At 37.3% G+C, this 24,208-nt stretch overlaps 1 protein-coding gene across 2 annotated transcripts in view; it reads left to right on the forward strand.

Annotated features, from left to right (window-relative positions):
* The window catches only part of KCNIP4 (potassium voltage-gated channel interacting protein 4), a 224,710-nt gene that overhangs the window by 199,217 nt on the left and 1,285 nt on the right, over positions 1-24,208 (forward strand). For both annotated transcript variants that reach the window (XM_042934052.1, XM_042934053.1), the window contains exons 4-7: positions 9-79; positions 20,241-20,348; positions 22,421-22,525; positions 23,132-23,194. In XM_042934052.1, the coding sequence (XP_042789986.1) occupies positions 9-79; positions 20,241-20,348; positions 22,421-22,525; positions 23,132-23,194 (347 nt within the window). The remainder of the gene's footprint in view (positions 1-8; positions 80-20,240; positions 20,349-22,420; positions 22,526-23,131; positions 23,195-24,208) is intronic.

The raw sequence follows: 24,208 nt of genomic DNA on the forward strand, positions 1-24,208 counted from the left end.
CATTTCAGACTCTACAACATACGCGCATTTTCTGTTTAATGCATTTGATACGGACCACAATGGAGCTGTGAGTTTTGAGGTAAGTCTTAGAATTTATATATATATATATATATATATATATATATATACACACACACACACACATATATATGTGTGTGTATGTATATAATGTATATGTGAATATATATATGTATATATATGTATATGATTTGACTTTAGACACACTGAAAGAAATTTGGTCTTATTTCCTGGGAAATTTTGAATTTGGTGGTTTAATAACTTTTTTTGCTTTTTGAGACTTCTATTTATTGTTATTATTATTATAAAATATTGAGCATGAGATCTATCCTCTGAACAAAATTTTAAGAGTATATTACATTATTGTTGACTATAGGTACAATGTTGTACAGCAGATCTCTAGAACTTATTCATTTTGCTTAACTGAAACTTTATGTCAGTCAGCAAGTAACTCCCCATTTCCCCCTGTCCTAGTCCCTGGCAACCACCATCCCACTCTTCCATTCTATGAATTTGACTATTTTAGATACCTCATATAAGTGGATTCATATAATATTTGTCTTTCTGTGGTGGCTTCTTTCACTCAGCATGACCCCAGTTTCATCCATGTTGTTGCATACTACAGACTTTTTTTCTTTTTAAGGGTAATACATTTCATCGCATGTATAAACCACATTTTCTTTATCCATTCATCTATGGACATGTATGTTGCTTCCACATCTTGGCTATCGTGAATAGAACCACAATGAATATGGGACTCTGGTATCTCTTCAAGATCTTGATTTCAATACTTTTGGGTAAATACCCAGAAGTGGGATCGCATGGCGTTTATATTTTTAATTTTTTGAGGAATCACCATACTGGTTTCCATATAGTGGCTTCACAGCTGTGCATTCCCACCAAGACATCCTCATCAACACCTCTTGTCTTTCATTTGTTTGATAATAGCCATCCTGATAGGTGTGAGGTGATATCTCATTGTGTTTTTTATTCGCATTTCCCTGATGATTGGTGATGGTAGGCATTCTTTCACATACCTGGTGGCCATCTGTATATCTTCAGAGAAATGTATGTTCAAATCTTCAGCCCATTTTTTTACTGGGTTGTTAGATGCTTACTACTGAGATGAAGGAATAGATTCTTATATATTTTGGAGATAACCCTTTATCAGATACATGGTTTCCAAATATTTTCTCTCATTGTGTATGTCGCTTTTTCAGTCCATTGATTGTTTCCTTTGAGGCTCAGAAGCTTTTAGTTTGATGTCATACCACTTGTTTATTTACTTTTTTTGCCTGTGCTTTTAGAATCATAGTCATGAAATCATTGCCAAGACCAATATCATGAAGTCTTTCCACTGTGTTTATTACTTCTATGGGTTTTATGGTTTCAGGTCTTATGTTTAAGTCCTCAGTCCATTTTGAATTGATAATTGTGTATAGGATTGGGTAAGGATGGAATTTCATTTTTTTCAGTGTGGATATTCAGTTTTTCTAATACTATTTGTTGAAGAAACTATGCTTTCCTTTCCCCATTGTATATTCTTCGCACCCTGTCAATTATCCGTTGGCTGTGTATCCATGGATGTATTTCTAAGCTTCCTATTCTGTTCCTTGGTCTATATGTCTGTCTCTGTGCCAGTACCATACTGTTTTCATTAGTATAACTTTGTAACATACTTTGAAATCAGGAATTGTGATGCCTCCAGCCCTGTTCTTTCTTAGTATTGATTTGGATATTTATGGTCTTTTGTGGTCCCATATGAATTGTTTATTTCTATTTCTGTAAAAAGTACCACTTGGTATTTTGATAGCGTTGCATTGAATCTGCATATAACTTTGGGTAGTATGAATATTTTCACAAAATTAAGCCTATTCTATTATTTCCTATTTTTTATTATATTCTTTTTGATTCTTTTCGATGCTATTATAAATGAGATTGTTCCTAATTTCCTCCTGAGAAGTTGTAGGTGTATAGAAACACAACTTATTTTTGTATGTGATTTTGTATCTTGCAACTTTACTGAATTTATTAGTTCTAAAAGTTTTTTAGTGTGATCTTTAGGATTTTCTTTATATAATATCAAGTCATCCAATTTCTTTTTCTTGCCTAATTTCTGTGGCTAGGGCTTCCAATACTATACTGAATAGAAGTGTCAGTATTGGACATCCTTCCTTTGCTCCTGATCTCAGGAGGAAAGCTTTCAGTTTTTCATCATTGAGCGTTATGTTAGCTCTGGGCTTGTCATACATTTATTTATTATGTGGAGATACTTTCCTTCTATTCCTGGTTCATTGAGAGGTTTTTTTTTTCTTTTTATGATGAAAGAGGGTTAAAATTTGTCAGATGCTTTTTCTGCATCTATTGAGATGATCATGTGATTTTCCTTTTTATTCCGTTACTGTGTTATATCACATTAACTGACTTTTATATGTTGAACCATCTTTCCATCCAAGGGATAAATATTATTTGGACATGTTGTATGATCCTTTTAATATACTGATAGATTCAGTTTGCTAGAATTTGTTGATGATTTTGCATGTATATTTATCAAGAATATTGGCCTGTAGTTTTCTTTTCTTGTGATGTCTTTGTCCAGTTTTGGTTCCAGGGTACTGCTGGCCACATAAATGAGTTCGGAAATATTCCTTCCTCTTCAATTTTTTGGAAAGTTTGAAAAGGATTGGTATTAGTTCTTTAAGTGTCTGGCAGAATTGACCAGTTTAGCCATCTGGTCCTGGGTTTTTCTTTGTTGAGAGATTTTTGATTACTGATCAATCTCCTTGTTATAGGTCTGTTCAGGCTTTCTATTTCTTATGATTCAGTCTTGGCAAGTTGTATGTTTCTAGGAGCTTATCCATTTTTTTCTAGGCCATCCAGTCTACTGTTCATAGTAGTCTCTTATGATTCTTTTCATTTCTGTAGCATTCGTTGTAATGTTTCCCCTTTCATTTCTGATTTTTTGTATTGAGTCTTTCTCTTTTTTTCTTAACCTGGTTGTGAGTTTGTCAGTTTGGTTTATCTTTTCCAAACACCATCAGTCAGAAGCACAGATGACACCTGGACTTGCATTTAGCATCTGAACAGGGGGGAGGTCAGTCTTGTAGGACTGAGCCCTTAACCTGTGGGATCTGGCTATATCTCCAGGTAGAAAGGGTCAGAATTGAGTTAAGTAGTAGGACACCCAGCTGGTGTTAAAGAATTGTTTGGTGGTATGGAGAAATTACACACACACACACGCACACACACCTACATTGGAATTGGATGCAAAATCATTACCATATATAACAGAAACAAGGTAATTGGGAGTGGTACACTTTTGGGGAGTAGAGGGCGGTGCATCTTACATATGAGCAGAAATTTCAGTGAGTGCCATGTTAAAGGAAAGCAGGTGATGAATGAAATCAACAAGGAAAGGTACTGATAAGGCTGTGTCAAGGAAGCCTGCCTGTGGACTTGATGAATCAGGTGTAAAGGACAAGCACAAGCTGGTTAATAGAATAAGGGCTCAGAATGGGAAGAAGAAGGGAGTAAGGCAGAGGCAGAGACAGAGGCCTGGGAATGAAGGGGAAGCAACTGTAAATCACCTAGAAGTTAGAATACAAAGGAAAAGGCCCAAAAAGGAAAACTGGATGAGGAGGCAGAGGCAGGAGGCTAAGGAGGCTGGATTCTCTTGTGGGAGGTGAGGAGTCCTTGAGGAATTTTCAGCAGCGAAGTTACAGGATCAGGGCTATGTTTCCAGAAATAAGAAGTTCACTTAACAGCTCTATAATCCAAGAATCCTGGCTGGAGCTGATGTAAGCCCAAACTACAATTAAGGCATTGGAGATAAGGAAGAGATGAGTTCAAGAGATACCAAAATAAAATTGGTAGACTTACATTTCAACAAAATCTGTCATGTTTAGAAGGGGGAAAGTCAATGTGGGCATCGCCAGCTATCTGGGAGCAGGGACTTTGTGGAATCAGGATGAAAGAAGAAAGCACTGCCTTCAGAGATAGCGCTCAGTCAATGGAGCCAGGAGCAGAGTTCTCAGGGGAGCAAAGTGCCTCCTCAAATATACTAGGTACTTGTGCTAAACTGAGTGCACCGAGAATGAAGACCCTGGGCCAGGAAACTCAACATGTCATCTATTGTAACTTAACCAAGAAATATCACAACCAAGAGAAGAGTAGAAGACAGCAGTAGCTGAGCATGTGGGAGACATGTGACAATGTCAAGGACAGCATCTGTAACATTTCTTCCATGGATGGCAGCTTAGGATCACCCCATGATAATCTCATGTTAGCATTTGCGACACTTCACCAACAAGATTCATTCTGGTGCAGCCTTAGTTTAGCGAGAATATAGAAGGCAATGGCTCCCACTCACCTAATGAAATCAAAATGGGTTTGCAAAAACTGAGTAGGGCAAAAAATACTAACGATTTCATTACTCAAAGTTACTTACATATCAGAAAGGTACAATCAATTACCTATAGCATGTTGTATCCAATTTCACATGTAAATTGAGTCTGGTGTTAATGATATGGGACTGTGCACAACATTGCTATTATAATATTTATGTAAAATGCTGGTAATTGTGATGAATGTTGATTATAATTTGGAAATTAGTTGTAATGAATATATATTATAAGTGTGTTGGTAATATGTCTTTTCCTTTAAAAACAAACTAATGGCTGAATTAATAAACGTTAAACCAAAATCAAATTTAACACCAGGCTATTGTAATTATTTTTCTTCAATTGATCAGCTGCCTGGAAAGTCTCTAGACCACAGAAATGATTCAGCTATGAATGTATTTTGAGTAGCAGTGGCATTCTGGGAGGCATAGCAGAGACCATTTTGATTCTGTAATAAAGAGAAAAGAAGTTTTCTACTGAATTTGCTTAAACCCAAAGGACAGAGTGAATAAGATGTGGGAAGGGGATAGCATCTGGACCTAGCTGTGAATTGGTCCAATCCTCTTTTTGCCATTCAGTGGCTGTGAGATCCCAGGCTGAGTGTTTAAACTCTCTGGGCCTTGGGGCACCTGGGTGGCTCAGTTGGTTACGTGTCCAACTCTCGGCTTCAGCTCAGGTCATGGTCACAAGGTTTGTGAGTTTGAGCCCCTCATCAGGCTCTGTGCTGACAGCGTGCAGCTGGGATTCTCTGTCTCCCTCTTTCTCTACCCCTTCCCCGCTTGTGCTCTCTCTCTCTCTCTCCCTCTCTCTTTCAAGATAAATAAATATTTTTAAAATAAATAAATAAGTAAAATAAACTCTGTAGGCCTTAGTGTTCATCTCTGTCAAATATCAGCAAGCAAAGCTACTTTATAGGGGAGTATGAACATGAAAAAGTAATAATGTCAGTAAAGGGCTTGGCTTAGTGCCTGGCACCAAATTCATGCTCTATATTTATTAGATGTTAGCCATAGCAGTTATTACACAGGAAATTTTTCTAACAAAGCCAATTAATTAATAATTACACTGGTCATCTTGTTAAACAATAATCATGTCATTGAACGTATTCAATCAAATATTCAGTCAAAGGTAGACGGTTGTTCTTTCCATGATGCTACGAAAGATCGTTCCACAGCTAATTATATGATAAGCACTTACTGTGTGTCAGTTACTATACTATTTAAAAATGGCATTAACAATAATAATAGCTGCATATAGTAATAATAACTGACTCTTGCTTAGAACTCATTTGAGCTTATATAAGTCAGGCAACTGTGCTGGCTGTGTTACATATACTAACTTCATTTTCATAGATATTATTATTATCTCCTTTTTTAGCATATGAGGAAAGGGATGAACAGAGAAGTTAAGCAGCCTGCCCAAGGTCACACAGCTAGAAAGTAGGAGAGCCAGGATTCAAAATCAAGGCAGTCTGGTCCCAGAATGCATCTCTTAGCGACTATGCTGTCGTAGCAGAGAGGTGTCATGTAGATCTCCAGTCCGTCATCTGAAATCCTCAAAGCCAGCTGAGTTTTATCATTCGGAGTCTTTCAGATTTAGTCAGGTAATGCCAGGCATATACTGTTCCATATTATTTAATGTCTCCAGCAGGGTCTGCAGGGTGTTATAATCAAACGTGTAATGTTTGTGCAGCGAAACTATGATAAATGATAAACATAGCAGAGACTGCTACTGATGACCAATGTCCATGTGCTTCTATCACAGTAGGCCATAATCCCAGGCTGTCCTGCAAGTAGGTGGAGCCATGACTGAGATTTTATCAATGGGATATGGGTGGAAGTGACCACATCGCCTTCCTCCTTTCCCATCTGTGGGGACTATGAGGTCACATATTTCAGTTGGCTTTGCAACAAAGGGGAAGGAGCTCAGTTCTCAGAATGACTGCATGGAACAGAGCCCCCTCTCCTCTTTATTTCACCGTGTGTGAGTGACAAGTGAGATGATAAGGTGCTAAGCCACTGAGATTTGGAAGTACTGATATATCTGTTCGTGTCCTCTGCTTAATATGATATAGACTGATTAGGTGATAGGTACATAGATTTTTCGATGATAGGTAGATAATTAGAAATAGATTAGAAATAGTTTTATGTCAGTTCACTTCAAGTTTTGTCACCAAATGAATTTTGGCACCAAAATTTACCACCTCCCTCCTGTCTTTACAATAATTATTTTTCTTTTTTAGTTTATAAAAATAAAATTTTGGAGGGAGGAGATGAATTGCAGGTGAAAAATAAAGGGCCAGCATTACTGACCACATGGTAGAGATGAGAAACCCCAAACTCAAAGACGTTAAGTGACTTGTCCAAATTCATTCAGTTCCTAAATGGCAGGACCTAGATTGGACCGCAGATCTGCCTAAGTCTCTAAAACCTATGGTTTCAACCAGGGATCAGGCCCTTTGTAGAGGGCCAGATAGTAAATACTTTGGCTTTGCAGGCCATACAGTCTCTATTGTATTTACTCAAGTCTGCTGTTGTAGCACAAAAGCAGACATAGAAAAGTCCTACGTAAATGGGCATAGCTATGTTCCAATAAAACTTTATTTACAAAATCAGGTGGTAAGCCTATTTGACCTCCTGGGCCATAGTTCTCCAACCCCCATTCTTAACAATTATAATAGACTACCTTCTCTTGAGGTACTGAGCCAGAATGTCTGCTGGATGACATCTAAGGTCTCATTTTATGATCTGATTACTGAATATTATCACCAACTTTTACAATTACCAGTCAATCCACCCCATTCACAAAAATCATTGATTACTGACACAATTGTTGACTACACAATCAACCCTGAGTCTTTACCACCATTTCAATAATTACCTTCTATCGAACATTATCACCATCAGGGCAATGCAATCCTCTGAGCATGTCCCAAATGGCAAGTTTACTTGAATTATTGAGGCTGGGTTAAACGATATGTTTCCTTTGGAACAATTCTGGAATAGCTTCCTGCAGGTGGCTGATGATTTGACATCAGAGACACAGTTCAAAGCTTCAAGAAAATATCATTCACTGACAATCCAATTCATACTGAATAAAATGTTAGTGACACCTTCCGTAGACATTATAAACCTAAAAAGTAATCTCTTTGTCATTCACAGTGATGAGAAAAAAATATTTTTCCCAATATATCATTTATGGTTATAGGAAAACTTTCACTCTGGGATGAGTCATTTTGTCAAAATTAAATAGCTAGGCTCTTTTGAGATGTCAGATGTCAGTGAGAATTATGTAGGCAGTGTTACCAAGAGGTATATTATTCTGATTTCATCACATTTATTAAGGTTTTATCCTTCATCTCTCAACACATACACACACACTTGCACAACCTGTACACATAATTCTGTTCTTGTCTATTGCCCATTCCAGGGAGCTATTAGAAGGGGAGGGAAAGGTGGCTTCGGAAGTTTTCTCATTTCATTTATTCATTTAACAGATATTTATTGAGCATAACTATGTGCCAAACACTCTTCAGGGTGCTGGAGACACAACAATGAACAGAAGACATGAATTTTTGTCCTCATGGTGCTTATACTCTCCCATTTTCATAGAATCCAACTGTTCTTTTTCATTGCCAAGTAGCATTCCAGTGTGTGTGTGTGTGTGTGTGTGTGTGTGTACACACCACATCTTCTTTATCCATTCATCGGTTGATGGGCATTTGGGCTCTTTTCACAACTTGGCTATTGTTGACAGCACTTCTATAAACATTGGGGGACATGTACCCTATAAATCATCAATCTTGTATCTTTTGGATAAATTCCTAGTAGTGCCATTGCTGGGTAATACGGTAATTCTATTTTTAATGTTTTGAAAAACCTTCACACTATTTTCCATAATGGCTGCACTAGTTTGCATTCCCACCAACAGTGCAAGAGTGTTCCCCTTTCTCCATATCCTCGCTAACATCTGTTTTTTCCTGAGTTGTTAATTTTAGCCACCAGACCAGTGCGAGGTAGTATCTCAGTGTGGTTTTGATTTGTATTTCCCTGATGATGAGCGATATTGAGCATCTTTTCATGTGTCTGTTAGCCATCTAGATGTCTTCTTTGGAAAAGTGTCTATTCGTGTCTTCTGCCCATTTCTTCACAAAAGAATGCAGTCTTGACATTGGCAACAATGTGGATGGAACTGGATGGTCTTCTGCTAAATGAAATGAGTCAGTCAGACAAAGACAGATATCATATGTTTTCACCCATATGTGGAATTTGAGAAACTTAACAGAAGACCATAGGGGAAAGGAAAGAAAAATGAGTTACAGACAGGGAGGCAAACCATAAGAGACTCTTAAATACAGAGAACAAACTGAGGGTTGATGGGGGAGGGGCAGGAAAAATGGGTGATGGGCACTGAGGAGGGCACTTGTTGGGATGAGCACTGGGTGTATGTAAGGGATGAATCACGGGAATCTATTCCCAAAGCCAGACTACACTGTATACACTGTATGTTAGCTAACTTGACAATAAATTATTTAAATCAATCAATCAATCAATCAATGGTATTTCTCTTTATATTTAAAGATGACATGACTGACAGTGAATACTATCTTTGTGTGTACTGAAGTGGCTAAGACAAGCATGTGACTATCACAGAGATAGTACATTTGGACAAGAATAAGAAGGCAGAAGATAAACAGGTTTTATCAATAATCTTTGTTACTAGATAATAACAGTGAGCCTTTACCTTCATTCTGTAGTGTCTACCTTGCAGGCACTTGCAAGAATGCAAGTTACGAGATATAAAGGATTAAAATAAACATCGATATTGCACAATAATAAAAAAAAATCCAACCATTCTCATTGTGAGGGTCCACCCATACCTTTGACCTGGGCACCTTTGACCTCGGCAACCTTTTTGTTGATTCCCAGGGAATGTGACCAGGCTGCATGTGTCCTAACTTTTGCTGGTCACCCATCATTCTGGCCTGCTCTTTCCCTTTAGTCTTGCCTAGGCTTTCTATGGGGTACCCAGCTCTTCATGTATTTGCTTACCACTCCCTGTGGGCCCCAAGGGCGTGTCCCTTAAACCCCTCATAGCACAGGCTATAATGTTTAATGAAACCTGGGGTAACAGAAGATGCTTATAAGACAGGCAAGAAATGCATACAATAAATATCTCTATCTGACAGACTAGAGGTCAGGTCTCGTTCTTAAAATTCATTCTTTAAATAAACTTTCTTATTTTAGACCAGTTTACATTTACAGAAAAATTGCAAAGAAAGTACAGAGAGTTCTCATATACCTCACACCCAGTTTCCCCTATCATTAGTGTCATACATTAAAATGGTATACTTGCTACAATTATCTAATATTGATGCATTATTAACTAAAGTCCATGCTTTCTTCAGATGACTGTAGATTTTACCTAATGCCCTTTTCTTGTTCCACTATTCTATGTAGAATACCATATTACATTTAGCCACTATGTCTCCTTAGGCTTCTCTTGGATGTGACAGTTCCTCAGACAGTTCTTGTTTTTGATCATCTTGACAGTTTTGAGGACTATGCGTCAGGTGTTTTGTAGAGTATCAGATTTCCTTGATGTTTTTTCTCATAATTAGACTGGGGATGTCTGTTCTGGGCAAAAAGTCCACAGAAGTAAAGTGCCATACTTTATCACGTAAAAGCAAGAGTGCCTAGTATCGACATGAGTTATGGCTGTTGACTTCCACCTTGACCACCTGGTTGAAGTAGGGCTGGTCATTCCCTACTGTAAAGTTACTCTTTCTTTTTTAAGTTTATTTATTTATTTTGAGGGAGGGGAGGGGCAAAGGGAAAGGGAGAGAATCCCATGCAGGCTGCTCCCTATCAGCTCGGAGCCAGATGCAGGGAAGACCTGAGCTGAAGTCAAGTCAGACATTAAGCCAACTGAGCCACCCAGGCAACCCTAAAGTTACTCTTTTTTCCCTCTTTCCAAGCCATACTCTGGAAGAAAGTTATTATGCACAGCCCATATTTTAGGATGGGGAGTTATGCTCCACTTCTTTGAGGATAGAATTTCTACATAATTTACTTGGAATTCTTCATGAGATATTTATCTCTTCTTCTCCTTTTATGAATTTATTCAATAAGTCACTTATACCAATATGGAATATTTATTTTGTATCTTGGATATTTATTTTGGATTTTGAGTTATAATCCAGTGTAACCCTATTTACTTTCTTGCTCAAGTTGTTACAGTTTGGCAACTGGGAGCTTTTTCAGTTGACTCCTGTGTCCCTTCGACATACTCCCATCATTGTGATTGTTTTTCTTTCTTGTTTCTTCCATCAAGTCCTTATTTTCTGGCACTACGAGATGCTCTGGGCTCATCTTACATCTTTCCTGCCCCAGTCCTGAATTTACCTCTAACTTTAACACTCCAACCACTATGGAAGCTCCAGAAATCTCTTCTCATCTAAATAGAACAGTTAATGTTGGTGACCCCAGTTGACATCTAGTCAGTCTCTGAGAATTGACCTCTCTCAATCTGTTTCAATCACTCTTGGGCTTCTGGACTCCTGGACATGTCACTCTTGGGCTTCTTAGCTGATCTTCTTAGAGCCGCTCATAGTCACACACATGTATTTGTATCCTGACACACTTGTTTTAAAAAAGAAGCTGAGGCTATTTTCCAATTCATTTATGCAGCAATTTTATAGCAAGAATTATGAATTCCTGGCACCTCCAAATGTTCTACAAATGTTATTAGTAAGCAATTGAATTGCAATCCGTATGAGTCACTACTTCTTTTTTTTTTTTTTCATGAAATTTATTGTCGAATTGGTTTCCATACAACACCCAGCGCTCATCCCAAAAGGTGCCCTCCTCAATATTTCACATCATCCCACAATTCTATCATATAGTACCAAGAGATATGACATATGTTTATATCATACTGTTCTGTATAAACACAGCCTGTTGCTTCAGTTCTAGTCCAAATGAGCCCTGGGCATTGAGTCAGAGTTCTGGGTTTGATTTTCAGCTCCCTGCTCACTGGCTGTATGCCTTGGCTCGGTCACTTGTTTTCTCTGAGTCTCTGTCTCTAATTTAAAGACAATACCTACTCCCTATGGTTGCATGAGGCTGACATGAAATAATGCACAGAAATTTCCTAACATAATATCCCGTACACATCAATAAACTGTAGTCATTATTACTATTGAATTTCAGTGTTCCCAGGACCCAGGACTTCTACTCCTTTCCTAAGGAAATACGTGAGAATGATGGGAAATAGTTACAGAACAATGCTTACATAGCATCATTTATAATAGAGAAAAAAATTAATTAATTTACATAGCCAACAATAGAAAGTATGGGTAAGTGAATTACAACATATCCATATGACAAAGCAGTGTTTCAAACTCCAGATTGCAATCATCAGTAGGTGGTAAAATTAATTTAGAGATTAATATCATGAGCATTTAAAAAATTAATAGAAGAGAAATGGAAATAATTACTTTCTGGTGTGTGTGTGTGTGTGTGTGTGTGTGTGTACTAGGTTGCCATTTAAAATACAATTATTGTGATTTGGGGTCCAAAATGTTCAAAAGCCACTGTAATAGTATTATTAGATTAAACCATATGAAATTATTATTCTTGAAAAATACAACAAAAATTATCAGCAATTTCATATGGTTCCATCTAATATGTAGCTATTTAAATGATGTCACAATGAATTTTCAGTGATGTGGGAAAACCCTTGTAATTTTAAGTGAGGCATACAGAATTATAAACACACCATATGACCATATCTGCTAAGGGGTGCATCAAAAAATGGAAATGTTCATTTTGAATAGGTGATAGGATTATGTGGTGATCACAATTTTCTTCAGAACAGTTTTCTGTAATTTGTTACACAAATCAGGCCTTATATTTATGTATACATTTGTTATATATTTATATTTATTATTTTTGGTTAAAAATGTGTTAATGGCCTTTAATGAGACCATACCAAAGAACTTTCTTCTAACTTAATTGAATGTGTCTATCATCACCTTTGAAAATATTAAATTACCTAAATACACAATATTGTATATCAAACAAGGTAAGTGGATTATCCCTTCTGTGAGATAAAATCAGACCACAAATCTTGGAAAATTTACTTGTTATTTTTTAGACATATTGATACCTTTTATTAGTTCCAAACAAACACAAACTTTATGTAATACTTGAAATTTTGTTCCTTTTAATATTTTAAAAAGTAGCTCAACTACTGTGGAAGTTTAACCCCAATCAAGAGAGGTTATACTATAGAAAATAAATAACCTTTAAAATTTTCATGAAAATATAAAAGCAAGCATAAAATAGGAAATATACCAAAGACATGTATGATTTCCATATTGGATCTGTCACTGACTAGTTAACATTTTAAACCTGTCGTACGTCATTTAATGTTGTTTTCCCAGCTATAAACAGGACCGTTTGTTGCAAATACCCCCACATGCATGATTATAAGCCATGATGCTCTTTGGGCACCAGGCAGGAGGGGCAGGATGTTGGTTTGCAACCTCAGTAGTTCCTCTGGTGAAATTCCAAACCGGCCCCCCGTACTCAGAGAACAAGGAGAGACTGAGGAAAGAGGCAGGCCACCCTAGAATGGTAGGTGGCAGGTGTGATAAGCAAGGAACTTACCTGTGAGGCTTGTCTTGGGCAAACACAAGACAAGTAAATCTCTGTACTGCCCACCAGAATCTCAACAATTTTTGTGGAGACCTTAATTGGATTCAGTCACATATACAGTCCAGATGGTCTCAATAAGATCTTACCTTCTCAAGGCTGCATACTTGAAGTGGTTCCTTGTCCAGAAATGGTGGACAGACCATCTATCACAAGGACAGGGGAGGGGTGAGAGCCTCGGATTGCCCAGGCCAGCTCGTGGGTCAACTGGTGTTTGCATCCTTTGATGACCTCCTCCAACAGAGGAACACTAGTGTCCCTGTCATAGTAAAAAATTAATGTACTAAGCAAAAATTGGATAGATACCTAAAAGCTTACTACTGAACAAGACTGGGATATTATGAAGTCAAATCTTTATGCCCTTCTTCCTTCTTTTGCTTTGATCCTAAAAGAATGGAAAACAGAATTCAGTATCATTTTCCTGCATTAGGGAACAGATGCAACCGTCTTTCACAGATAAAAGGTAATTATGCAAAGTACTCTGAGAGTTGTTTTTTTTTTTACGCCTTGTGACTCCTGCTCGGCAGATTTCAATTACCATTCAGAAAAGCATGGAGCAAAACCCACATTAAGACTCATTGAGTTTCTCATTTTCCTTTGCCACAAATAAGGAATCATTCTTGTTTGAAATGACTATTGATATTCTCTTGCAACATGGTAGAAAAGTGCTCAAGGTCCACAGCCATCTTTCAATGTAAGTAGTTTGGGGATACACAGTACTTAAAAAGAAGATGTAAATCAGGTGTCAGCCTATGAATCAGGATATTTTTGTTGACAAATAATAGAAAATCACACACTAGCAAAAACAATATGATGACTTTTTTGGCTCAAAGAAACAAAGAATCCAGAGATAGGGCTGGCTACAACTGAGGGTGCACTCTCTTGTCATCACAAGAAGATGCCAACAGCTCCTTGGCTCCAGGCTTGTTCATGTCGAGCAGATGTGGACCGGGTTCATTTGCCTGCCACCCACAGATCGCACTGCCTTGACCAAAGGGCTCATCTGTGCCTTCTGACTCTGCCCAGGTCATAGCTCCATCACTAGAGCCGGAGGTGGAGAGTACTAATGCGGAATTGGATGGGGCACCAAATGGAAATTAGGGTCTTACCAGGAACACAAACAACAGAAGTCCACATGTGACCTTAAAAGTGCTTTCACTGTTGCTCTGGTCTGCTCTGTTTGGTGATAGGGCCAATGCCACTGATTTCTGTAGGCCAGTGGTTCTCAAAGTGTGGTTCCTGGACCAGCAGGATCAGCACCCCTTGGAGTTTGTTAGGAATATATATTCTTGGGGCGCTTGGGTGGCTTAGTTAAGCGCCCGACTTGCGCTCAGGTCATGATCTCACGGTTCATGGGTTAAAGCCCCGCGTCTGACTCTGTGCTGACAGCCTGGAGCCTGAAGCCTGCTTCAGATTCTGTGTCTCCCTCTCTCTCTCTCTGCCCCTCGCCTGCTAGCACTCTGTCTTTCTCTGTCTCTCAAAAATGAATATAAACATTTAAAAAAAATTTTTTAAAGAAATATATATTCTTGCACCCCAATAAATCAGAAAAACAGAGGGTGGGGCCCAGCAATCTGTGTTTTAGCAAGCCCTCCAGGTGATTTTGTAGCAAACTAAATTTTGAGAACAATGCTTTAAGCATGTTTTCCAAGACCTTGTATCCAGCCCCCTTTTCAACTAAGGGCATATAACTATTACTTTGTGATTTGAAACAACAGGTAAGATTTGTATTGACAACCATCAACCTCATCTGGCCTTTTAAACCTGTCCAGCAATCTCTCTCTGATGAGCCTACCTTCTCATGCTTGGCAGTGACTATTTTGTACCTTCCCAAATGCCAAATCTTATAGCTTGCAAGTTGTGTATTTCACATTACCTCTTAACTATAGTGTGTTGTATATTACAGGTCTATATAAATTACAACTTTCCAGGAGATAGCAAGGAAGTGTCCTGAGCAATGTCCACCTTCTTGGAGTTTGCACGAGTCACCTTATTGTCTAGTAGCGTGGCTGCCTCCTCCTTTCCTCAAACAGCTGATCTGAGGAAATCCAACCCTTTCTGCCATGTCATTCAATCCCAAGCAGATGACATCCACTAAAGCTGTCATGTGGGGACTCACTACCCATCTTCCTGCCCTTATCAGCTGCTGGCATCCACAGGCTGTTCTCCTTCTTCCATGTCAACTGAAGAAATGTACCTCCTCCCTCCAGAGCTCGGACCCTCTACCTGCACTTGGATCTCTCCCCTCTTCTCAGAAGGATCAGTCCATTTCTCATGCTCCCTCCTCTCCCTCACACACATCTTTAGGAATTTTCTCTTCATAAATACTTCCCTCCAGTAATCAAAATGCTCACCTTCCAAAATCTGTCCTGTGATCCCATACTCCTGTTCATTTATACTAGCCCTTGTCCCTCTATTGTCACGGCCACCCAAGAGTTGTGAGTTTTCTACACACAATCTCCATCATTGTTTGCTTCCTCTATTCCAACAGAAAGTTCTCCCATCGGTCATTAGTGACCTCCATGCTGCTGATCCAGTGAACACTTTTCATTGCCAGCAGCATCATAGTATCATGATTAACCATCCTTTCCAAGGAAAATGCATTCTTCACTTAACCTCTCATACTTCTTCAGCAGTTTTATTTAGCTTACTTTCCAGATCCCTTGACAGCTTCTCTTCTCTCTGCCTGCTGAATATTGCAATTCTTTGTGGCTTTCTCCTGAGTTCTCTTTTATTTTCTCACTTTAAATTTGTACCCTGAATAAAGATGTGAAATAGAGTACAGTATGCTGGTTCACACAGCATCAATTGTTGAAGACACTATTCTTGCCCCACAGCTTGGTCCTGGCACCCTTGTTGAAAATCAATGGCCATAGGTGCTTATTTCCAGATTCTCAATTATATATGGATATATTCTCATACATACGTATATGTATATATATACATACGTATATGTATATGTATATATATACATACGTATAATATATATTCTCATACATACGTATATTGTATACGTATACATATATATATTCTCATACATACGTATATTGTATACGTATACATATATATATGTATATATTCTCATACATACGTATATTGTATACGTATAATATATATTCTCATACATACGTATATGTATACGTATAATGTATATTCTCATACATACGTATATGTATATATATACATACGTATATGTATATATATATATATATACATACATATAATATATATATATATATATATATACACATATGCTACACCAGTGCTACACTGTACTGTAGATTTGTAGTGAGTTCTGAAATTGGAGTTTGAGCTCTGTAACTTTATCCTTTTCCACATTGTTTTGGCTACCTGGGGCCCTTTGCAATTCCATAGGAAGTTGAAGATCAACTTTTCCAGGTTTGCAAGAAAGTCAATGGTTATTCTTGATAATTTTTTTTAATAAAATGGGAATTGTCTACCTCCTTGGCATGACTAAGCCAGTAACATGCTTAAAGGAGAAAACACTAGAAATAGTCTTATGAAATTGAGTAACAAAATAAGGATGGCTATTACTGTTGTTATATAATATTATTCCAGATATATTGTTCAATACAGTTAGAAAAAAGGAGGTAATTAAAAATGTAAAAATTAGAAAGAAGAGGTAAAGTTAATTCCATTTGCCGCTAATATGATTGTACCCATGAAAAACCCAGGAGAATCAATTGAAAAACTATCATATACAATAGAAACACTAAGTTGGTTGGCAGCATAAACAATTATTATACAGAAATCAATAGCTGTCATATGTACAAACAAATCTAATTTAGAATCTGTACTAGAATAAAATACCTCACTTATAACAGCAACAGAAGGATTAAAATACCTAGAAATAACTATGACTAAGAAATATGAAAGAACAATTTGGAAAAAACAAAAAGGCCTAAAACATATCAGAGTTTAGTGTGCTAGATAATGGTCCATGAAAAATGTCTACACCCTAATTCCTGGAACTTGTGAATATGTTACCTTACATGGTGGAAGGAGCTTTGCAGGTGTGATGAAGGATCTTGAGATGGGGAAATCATCCTGGATTATCTAAGTGGGTCTAATATAATCACAAGGGCCCTTCTAAGAGGGAATATGAAGATCAGGGTAAGAAAGGAAAGATATGACAAAAGGAGCAGAGACTGGACTGATGTGCTCTGAAGGTGGAGGAAGGGGCCACAAGCCAAGCAATGCAGGTGGCTTCTAGATGCTAAAAAAGGCCAGGGAACAAACTGTCCCTCCACATCCCCAAGGTGTGCTCTGCCATATTGGTTCCAGGCCAGTGAAACCATTTCAGACTCCTGATCTTCAGAACTGCAAGATAATAAACATGTATTATTTTGAGTCACTGGAGTTGTGGTAATCTGTTATAGCAGTAGCAGAACACTGATAATGTTCAGTGACAAAACTGACCCAGACAAGAGAAAGGTCTTTCATAGTCTTAATTAGGAAGACCCATCAACATGCAGCTGTATGTCAATTCTGCCAAAGCTTATCTGTAAATATACCTCAAAGCCTACAAATTCCCCAAAAGGTTATTCAAAAGATCTTGTGGAATATTAAGACAAACAAACAAAAAATAGAGAAAACAGCTGAAAAAGAAGACTGATTAGGAGAAAACTGCCCTAACAGCTGTTAAAATTACTAAAATGCTTTCATAATTGAACTGATGTAGTAGAGGTATATATATAAACAAGTTTACTAATAAAATAAAATAGTAATTTCAGAAATACAAACAAATCATAAAAGACGTAAGGATATGATAGCCCTTGCATCTCATATCAGTGGGTCACAAATAATAAGTGTGAAAAAAGATGACTACCTAAAAATATTGGATACATTCCAAGTGGAATAAGGGTTTAAATGTAAACAAGTAAATTTTAGAAGTACTTAGAAAAAGGCATGGGAGTATCTTTCTATAACTTCAAATGGGGAAGGCCTTTCAATATGACATAAAGCAAAGACCTAAAAGAGTGACAGATTCTAGAATATACAAATAAAAAGTTTCCTGCTTTGCAAAATTCAAAATGAGAAAAATAAAAAGAAATAGCAAACCTGGGAAACAATACTTGAAGACACATCCCAGATAAGGGATAATTTCAGTAATATGTGAAGCAAGGATTTCTATAAATCAAGACATTTGAAAAAAAATGTTCAAATTTCTTTATAATAGGATACAAATATAAGTAATCTGAGAAATAGTTTTCTATAAAATTGAAAGCCATCAAAGTTCGATGCCATATAGTGTTGGCAAACTATAATATTCTTATACATAAAAAATATTCTTATTCATAGAGTTTGAGAGGGTAATTTGAGTGCAATTTGGAAGTAACTCTAAAATTTACAAATGTTTAAATCCTTTAAACAAAAATTCCACATCTAAGCATTTATTCTACAGATATATTTGTTCAAGTATGAATTATGTATACATGAGGTCACTCTTTGTAACACTGTTTTTAATAAAACTGGAAATCTTTAAATACTCCTCAATGGAAGACTAGTAAACTGTGTTACATTCATACATACTATGAATGTGAAAAAGATTGGAATTATTTCTAAGATTGTTAGGTGGAAAAAAAAGTACAGAATATCCTGTCAGACTATTTGTGTAAAGGGAGGTAGAATATATATAAGCAAATATGCCTTATACTTGTATCCGCACAAAACTCCTTGGAAGTAAATTCAAGAAGCTACTAATGCCACCTGCTTATGGAGAAAGAAAAAGGGTGGCTGGGTCCAGGAATGGGAGAAAGATTTTTTTTTATCAAACATCTTACATGTTTTTAAATTTTGAACTATGTGAATATTAACTACATTTAAAAGTAAAGAAATTAAAATTATCATTAAGAAACTGAGACAAGAAAACAGCTATAAAATGATGGAATATGGAAATGCAGAGAAAAAAGGAAATTCACCCAGAAAGCCACTTCTGCATGTCCCTTTTGCTCTTTTGTCCCTACCTAACAATGGATTATCAAATCTGTGTGAGCTCAGAATTAGCACATTGCAATGTTAGCTTTGCTTCACATGACAGCAAATATATAGGGAGTTGATCAAGTCAACGTGATTCGTCTGCAATGCAGTCACACTAGCCTCACCGTGATATTGGTTAAGGGCTCCAACTGGTTGACAAACACAACCAATGCCCTTACTAGACACTGTCCTAAATAGCTTAACTGTCATAATCCTCACCAAAACTTTAGGAAGTGGATACTCCATCCTCCATATATAAAAATTGATGCAAAAGGATATTAAATTGTCAGAGGACGCAAAGCTCTCAAGTGACATAACTGGAATTTGAGTTCAGGTCATCTGGCTTCCAGCTCCATGCTCTAACCCACTGCGTACATGTGTGTTATAACTTGATTTCTAAGCAAGTTGGCCCATATCTTTCAGACCATATTTCTTGTTAGCAGATCTTTGTCATGTGAAATGTGCTATGTATGTGCTCATGCTGGTATTTAATAAGATACAGTGTTACTAGATTTTTTGCAGTAGAAGAATTGTGTGCAATTGTGGTAAAAAAAAAAAAAAAAAAAAATACAACCTGGGGCGCCTGGGTGGCTCAGTCGGGTAAGCCTCTGACTTTGGCTCAGGTCATGATCTCATGGTTTGGGAGTTTGAGCCCCGTGTCAGGCTCTGTGCTGACATCTCAGAGGCTGCCTGGAGCCTGCTTTGGATTCTGTCTTCCTCTCTCTCTTCCCACCCCCCCCCCACTCATACTCTCTCTCTTTCTCTCAAAAATAAATAAACATTAAAAAAAATTTAAAAAAAACAACAATACAACTTAGAGCATGCATTCTGTCATTTGGGTGTCTGCCTTCATACAATTTTCAGTTCCACAGTTGATTTAAGTCACAGCTTCCAATTCAAAGATGAAAATGTTAAAGGTATGGAGTGGCTTATGCCCACAAAGAACTCTGAGAAACAGACGTCCAAGAACACATTACCTTACTAATTGTTCAAAATCGAGGGTTATAACCCTTGCTTCCATCATTTCAGAGAGACTTGTCTCACCCTTTGTGTTGTATTTTTGTTTTTTTAGAAATGTTGTATCAAATTATACTTTTCTTTCTAGGATTTCATCAAGGGTCTTTCCATTTTGCTCCGGGGGACAGTACAAGAAAAACTCAACTGGGCATTTAATTTGTATGACATAAATAAAGATGGCTACATCACTAAAGAGGTAAGGGATGCCTCACCAACACCACCCTCCACTTTTTTTTAACGTCCAAATGTTAAACAATTGAATTTATTAATTTGAAAATAGCTTTTTCAGGAAATCTAAAATATTTTATGTGGTGGTGGTGAACTATTCTAGTAAAAAACGGGCAATGAAAAGGATTAGTTTTTGGTGCATCTTCAAGATGGAAACAAATCACCTAAGAATTATACCCCGGTTTCCTAATGACATTCAAATAAATACTGTAAATCGGATAAAGACTGTGGTTGGAATCAGATAGGAAGAAAATACATTCAAGCCAGGCTAGAATATTTGACCTGTGACCTTCCCTCTCCAATATAATATGGTCCATATGGAGACAATTTTAAAATTACATAGGCTGTGCAATGACCTGTATCGTGCAGAACAGGACCTGGTGCATTAAGGGGCCCCTAAACTTCAGGCAGGCTATCCAAGAAAGAAGGCCCACAGACCAGATTAAGGTGCTCATATCAAATGGTTTGTTAAAGCAATTAAAACACAGTGAGAAGCAAGGGGAAAGGAATGAGGTAAATTAACAAATTTAGGATGGGGTCCAAATGGGGTTGAAGTACCAGCTGAATCCTGGAGGGGGCGCTCAATATCCATACGTCCTTTCTCACTGCCTCACTTTCCTCCCCTCCGTTGAGTTTTGAGCATGAAGCCTCTTAAACAAAAGGTACCCTGGGCCAATGACCTGACCTTGCTCAACTAGGGACATAGGGACAAGTACACCTGATCACAGGTACAGTGTGACCATTGGCCTGTTCAAAGGCCATAGGTTTTGTGTTTTTTGAGCAGAATACACATGGGACCAGAATGGAAGTAAGACCTCATGAATGTTAAGTATTTGTGTATATTGAGCGCATCTTGAATAGTTAGTGCCTCTTATATCTTGTGTACAGTAATAAAGTAAGGTTGGTACTCAGATGCCTCAGGAATATTTGCTACCTCTTGGCCCTTCAATCCCTTTCTATCTCTATGTTTAACATATACATGCTAGGCTTATATTTCACACATTTCATGAATTCTGAAGTCAGACAAACTTCTTGCTACTTATCTAAACTCAAAACATCTTAAAATGTTTATGATTTATAAACTATAAACTCCTTCATCATTAATAATAGAATTGGATACTCTCATCTGTATTATCAGCTTAATCTAGTCTAGACTTTTATATGGGAATTTCATTATGAAGGCAATAAACGTGAAACAATAAATCTGAATGAGTAATTAGATATTATTCTTACTAATACTGACAATGGAAAGTCAAAAACTAGATTTTGTCTGAATTAAAAAATTAATGAAATTTCAAAGGATTTCTCAGTCATGATATCTTGACTAACCTACATGTGTAATTTCTTCACTTCAAGCCACAGTAGGAAAAAAAACAATGAAAATCCTCATAAGCTTTGAGACTTACCAGCTAGTTTTAGTATAATTCTCATGATATGGAGTTCATTCTCAATAAATGGAGTTCATGATATGGAGTTCATTCTCAATAAATCAACATGTAAGATATATAACAAATCAATAAAACAAAAAACAGTCTATGTGAAGTGTATAGAAATCCAAATCTCAAACCAGAACATTCCTGGGGTGCCTGGGTGGTACAGTCAGTTAAGCGTCTGACTCCTGATTTCAGCTCAGGTCATGATCTCCCAGTCCTGAGATCAAGCCCTGCCTCCGACTCCATGTTGGGGGTGGAGCCTGTTTAAGATTCTCTCTCCTTTTGCTTCTCCCTTGCTCTCTTTCTCAAAAAAAAAAAAAAAAAAAAAAAAAAGTTTTAAGAAAAAACAAAAACCAAAACAACCAGAATATTCATTTCCTGATCATCTCAGATATGTGGGAATTTACTTCATTTTGAAACCAATATCAAAATTAGTTCTGACATTCTGATCCTGCAGCTTTTAAGGCACAAAACTGTTGTGTTTTCCTCTGGGACAACCAAAACTTAACGAATAATAAAAAAATTTTTGAAATTGAGTAGGAATAATGTCAGACTGGTTTCTTCATATAATGCATGCAGTCTCATGTGAGTGCCTTTTACTTTTCAGGAAATGCTTGATATAATGAAAGCAATATATGATATGATGGGTAAATGCACATATCCTGTTCTCAAGGAAGATGCTCCCAGACAACACGTCGAAACATTTTTCCAGGTAGGAATGCAAGTAGAAATCAGAGACGGGGCAAAAAAGAGTAAATTTCCTAAAGCTTGCAAAGTGTCACGATGATTCAAAAGAATGCAAAGGAAAAAAAAAAAACTTTTACTGAAAGGGACAAAATAATAGACCATGAAGTATCATACTAATTTAATAATTTTGGATTTGAATGCATTATAATACTGATAACTACACTTATTGAACAGTCACTATATCCTGGAAAGAACACTAAGGAATTGCCATGTTTCACATGTTTGTTTCTGGGTTTGTTTTCAATTATTCTCACAAGAATCCTTAAAGTTATAAATCCTCATTAGCCTCAATTTACAGATGAAAAAACCAAGGCTCTGAAAGTGTCCGCAAACTGCCTGAACTCTGTCAGAGCTAGAGTGCCAGATTTTATGTAGGGCAGCAATTCTAGATCTCCACCACATTCTTTTGAAAAGGGAACAGCTTAACAGCAGTTGGTCATATGATTCTTATCACTAAGAATGAAGCAGATCCTCCCCATAAAACAGGCAGGTGGATTTTTCATTCGCTTCAAGTGTCAGGGTAACAAGGGATAAGTCGGAATAAAGTTTCTTGTTCTTTTCTTCCAAACAGAAAATGGACAAAAACAAAGATGGAGTTGTTACCATAGATGAGTTCATTGAAAGTTGCCAAAAAGTAAGTTCATAGTAGTAAAGAAACTATCCCTTTTGCTTTCATAACAGCCAGACTAAGTCAAGTCAGCTAGCCACCATGAACTGAGCACAATATAAACTTTACCTAAGCTTACCATTCGTACGCAGCTAAGAGAAGCTACCACTCTAAAAACAATTGTCAACTTAATTATAGTTCATTAATTAACATTTATAGAGTGCCTACCCTTAGGAGAGCCACACAGAAAGCCCTAAAGATAGAACTATTACAAGTATACTGCATTTTCATTCCTTAAATCCTTTAGAGTATTCATTACTGAGGGTAAAACATATGTGAGCTTTGAATTGCTCTTTGCCTAAACTTAGCATATAACATATTATCTCCATAGATGTATAATTCCAGTACAGCCAAGTGTACATCACAGGCCGAGTTTGCATCCGATTTCTGAGAGAAACGCGTTGCTTTAACGTAGGCGCACCCGAAATGGCTCTTTGGCTGCGCCAGTAATGGCCTTCAGTCATAAAAAACAAAGCACAGAAAATTCAGAGAAATCCAAGTGGTTCTCCATTGTCTGATGGGAGATTAGTTTTAGCTTACCTAAAGTTATTTGACTTGATGCATGGGTAGAGCCACAATTAAGAATGAGTATTTTTAAATAAATACAGAGAGGATGAGGTTTGTTGATACTTTAGCTTTTCTCTTTATTTTCAAGTTGATACACTTTTCCTTTGTTGGCGCCTGCTCGTTTCTCAACTCACATTTCGATGTGGCGGCCTTTGCAAGGATCAGTTTGGTGGTATCAGTCCGCTGATGCAGTTACTTGCTTGGCTGATGCAATTACTAGAAGGGGAAGTCGGCACAAGTTCAGCTATTTATCATCACTGTAAACAGCTCACTGAGTGCCATTCATATAGAATCTCCAAGTGCCCCTATAATGTTAAAATCTGTGCTCTTCAGTTTCTAGGGAATATGCTAAATTGCACACAGCCACTGTCCAAAGGTTGCTCTCAATAGTCCCTCCTCTGGCACTGAGAGACC

The sequence above is a fragment of the Panthera leo genome, chromosome B1 (genome assembly GCF_018350215.1).
Source record: "Panthera leo isolate Ple1 chromosome B1, P.leo_Ple1_pat1.1, whole genome shotgun sequence".
In the NCBI taxonomy this organism is placed as follows: domain Eukaryota; kingdom Metazoa; phylum Chordata; class Mammalia; order Carnivora; family Felidae; genus Panthera; species Panthera leo.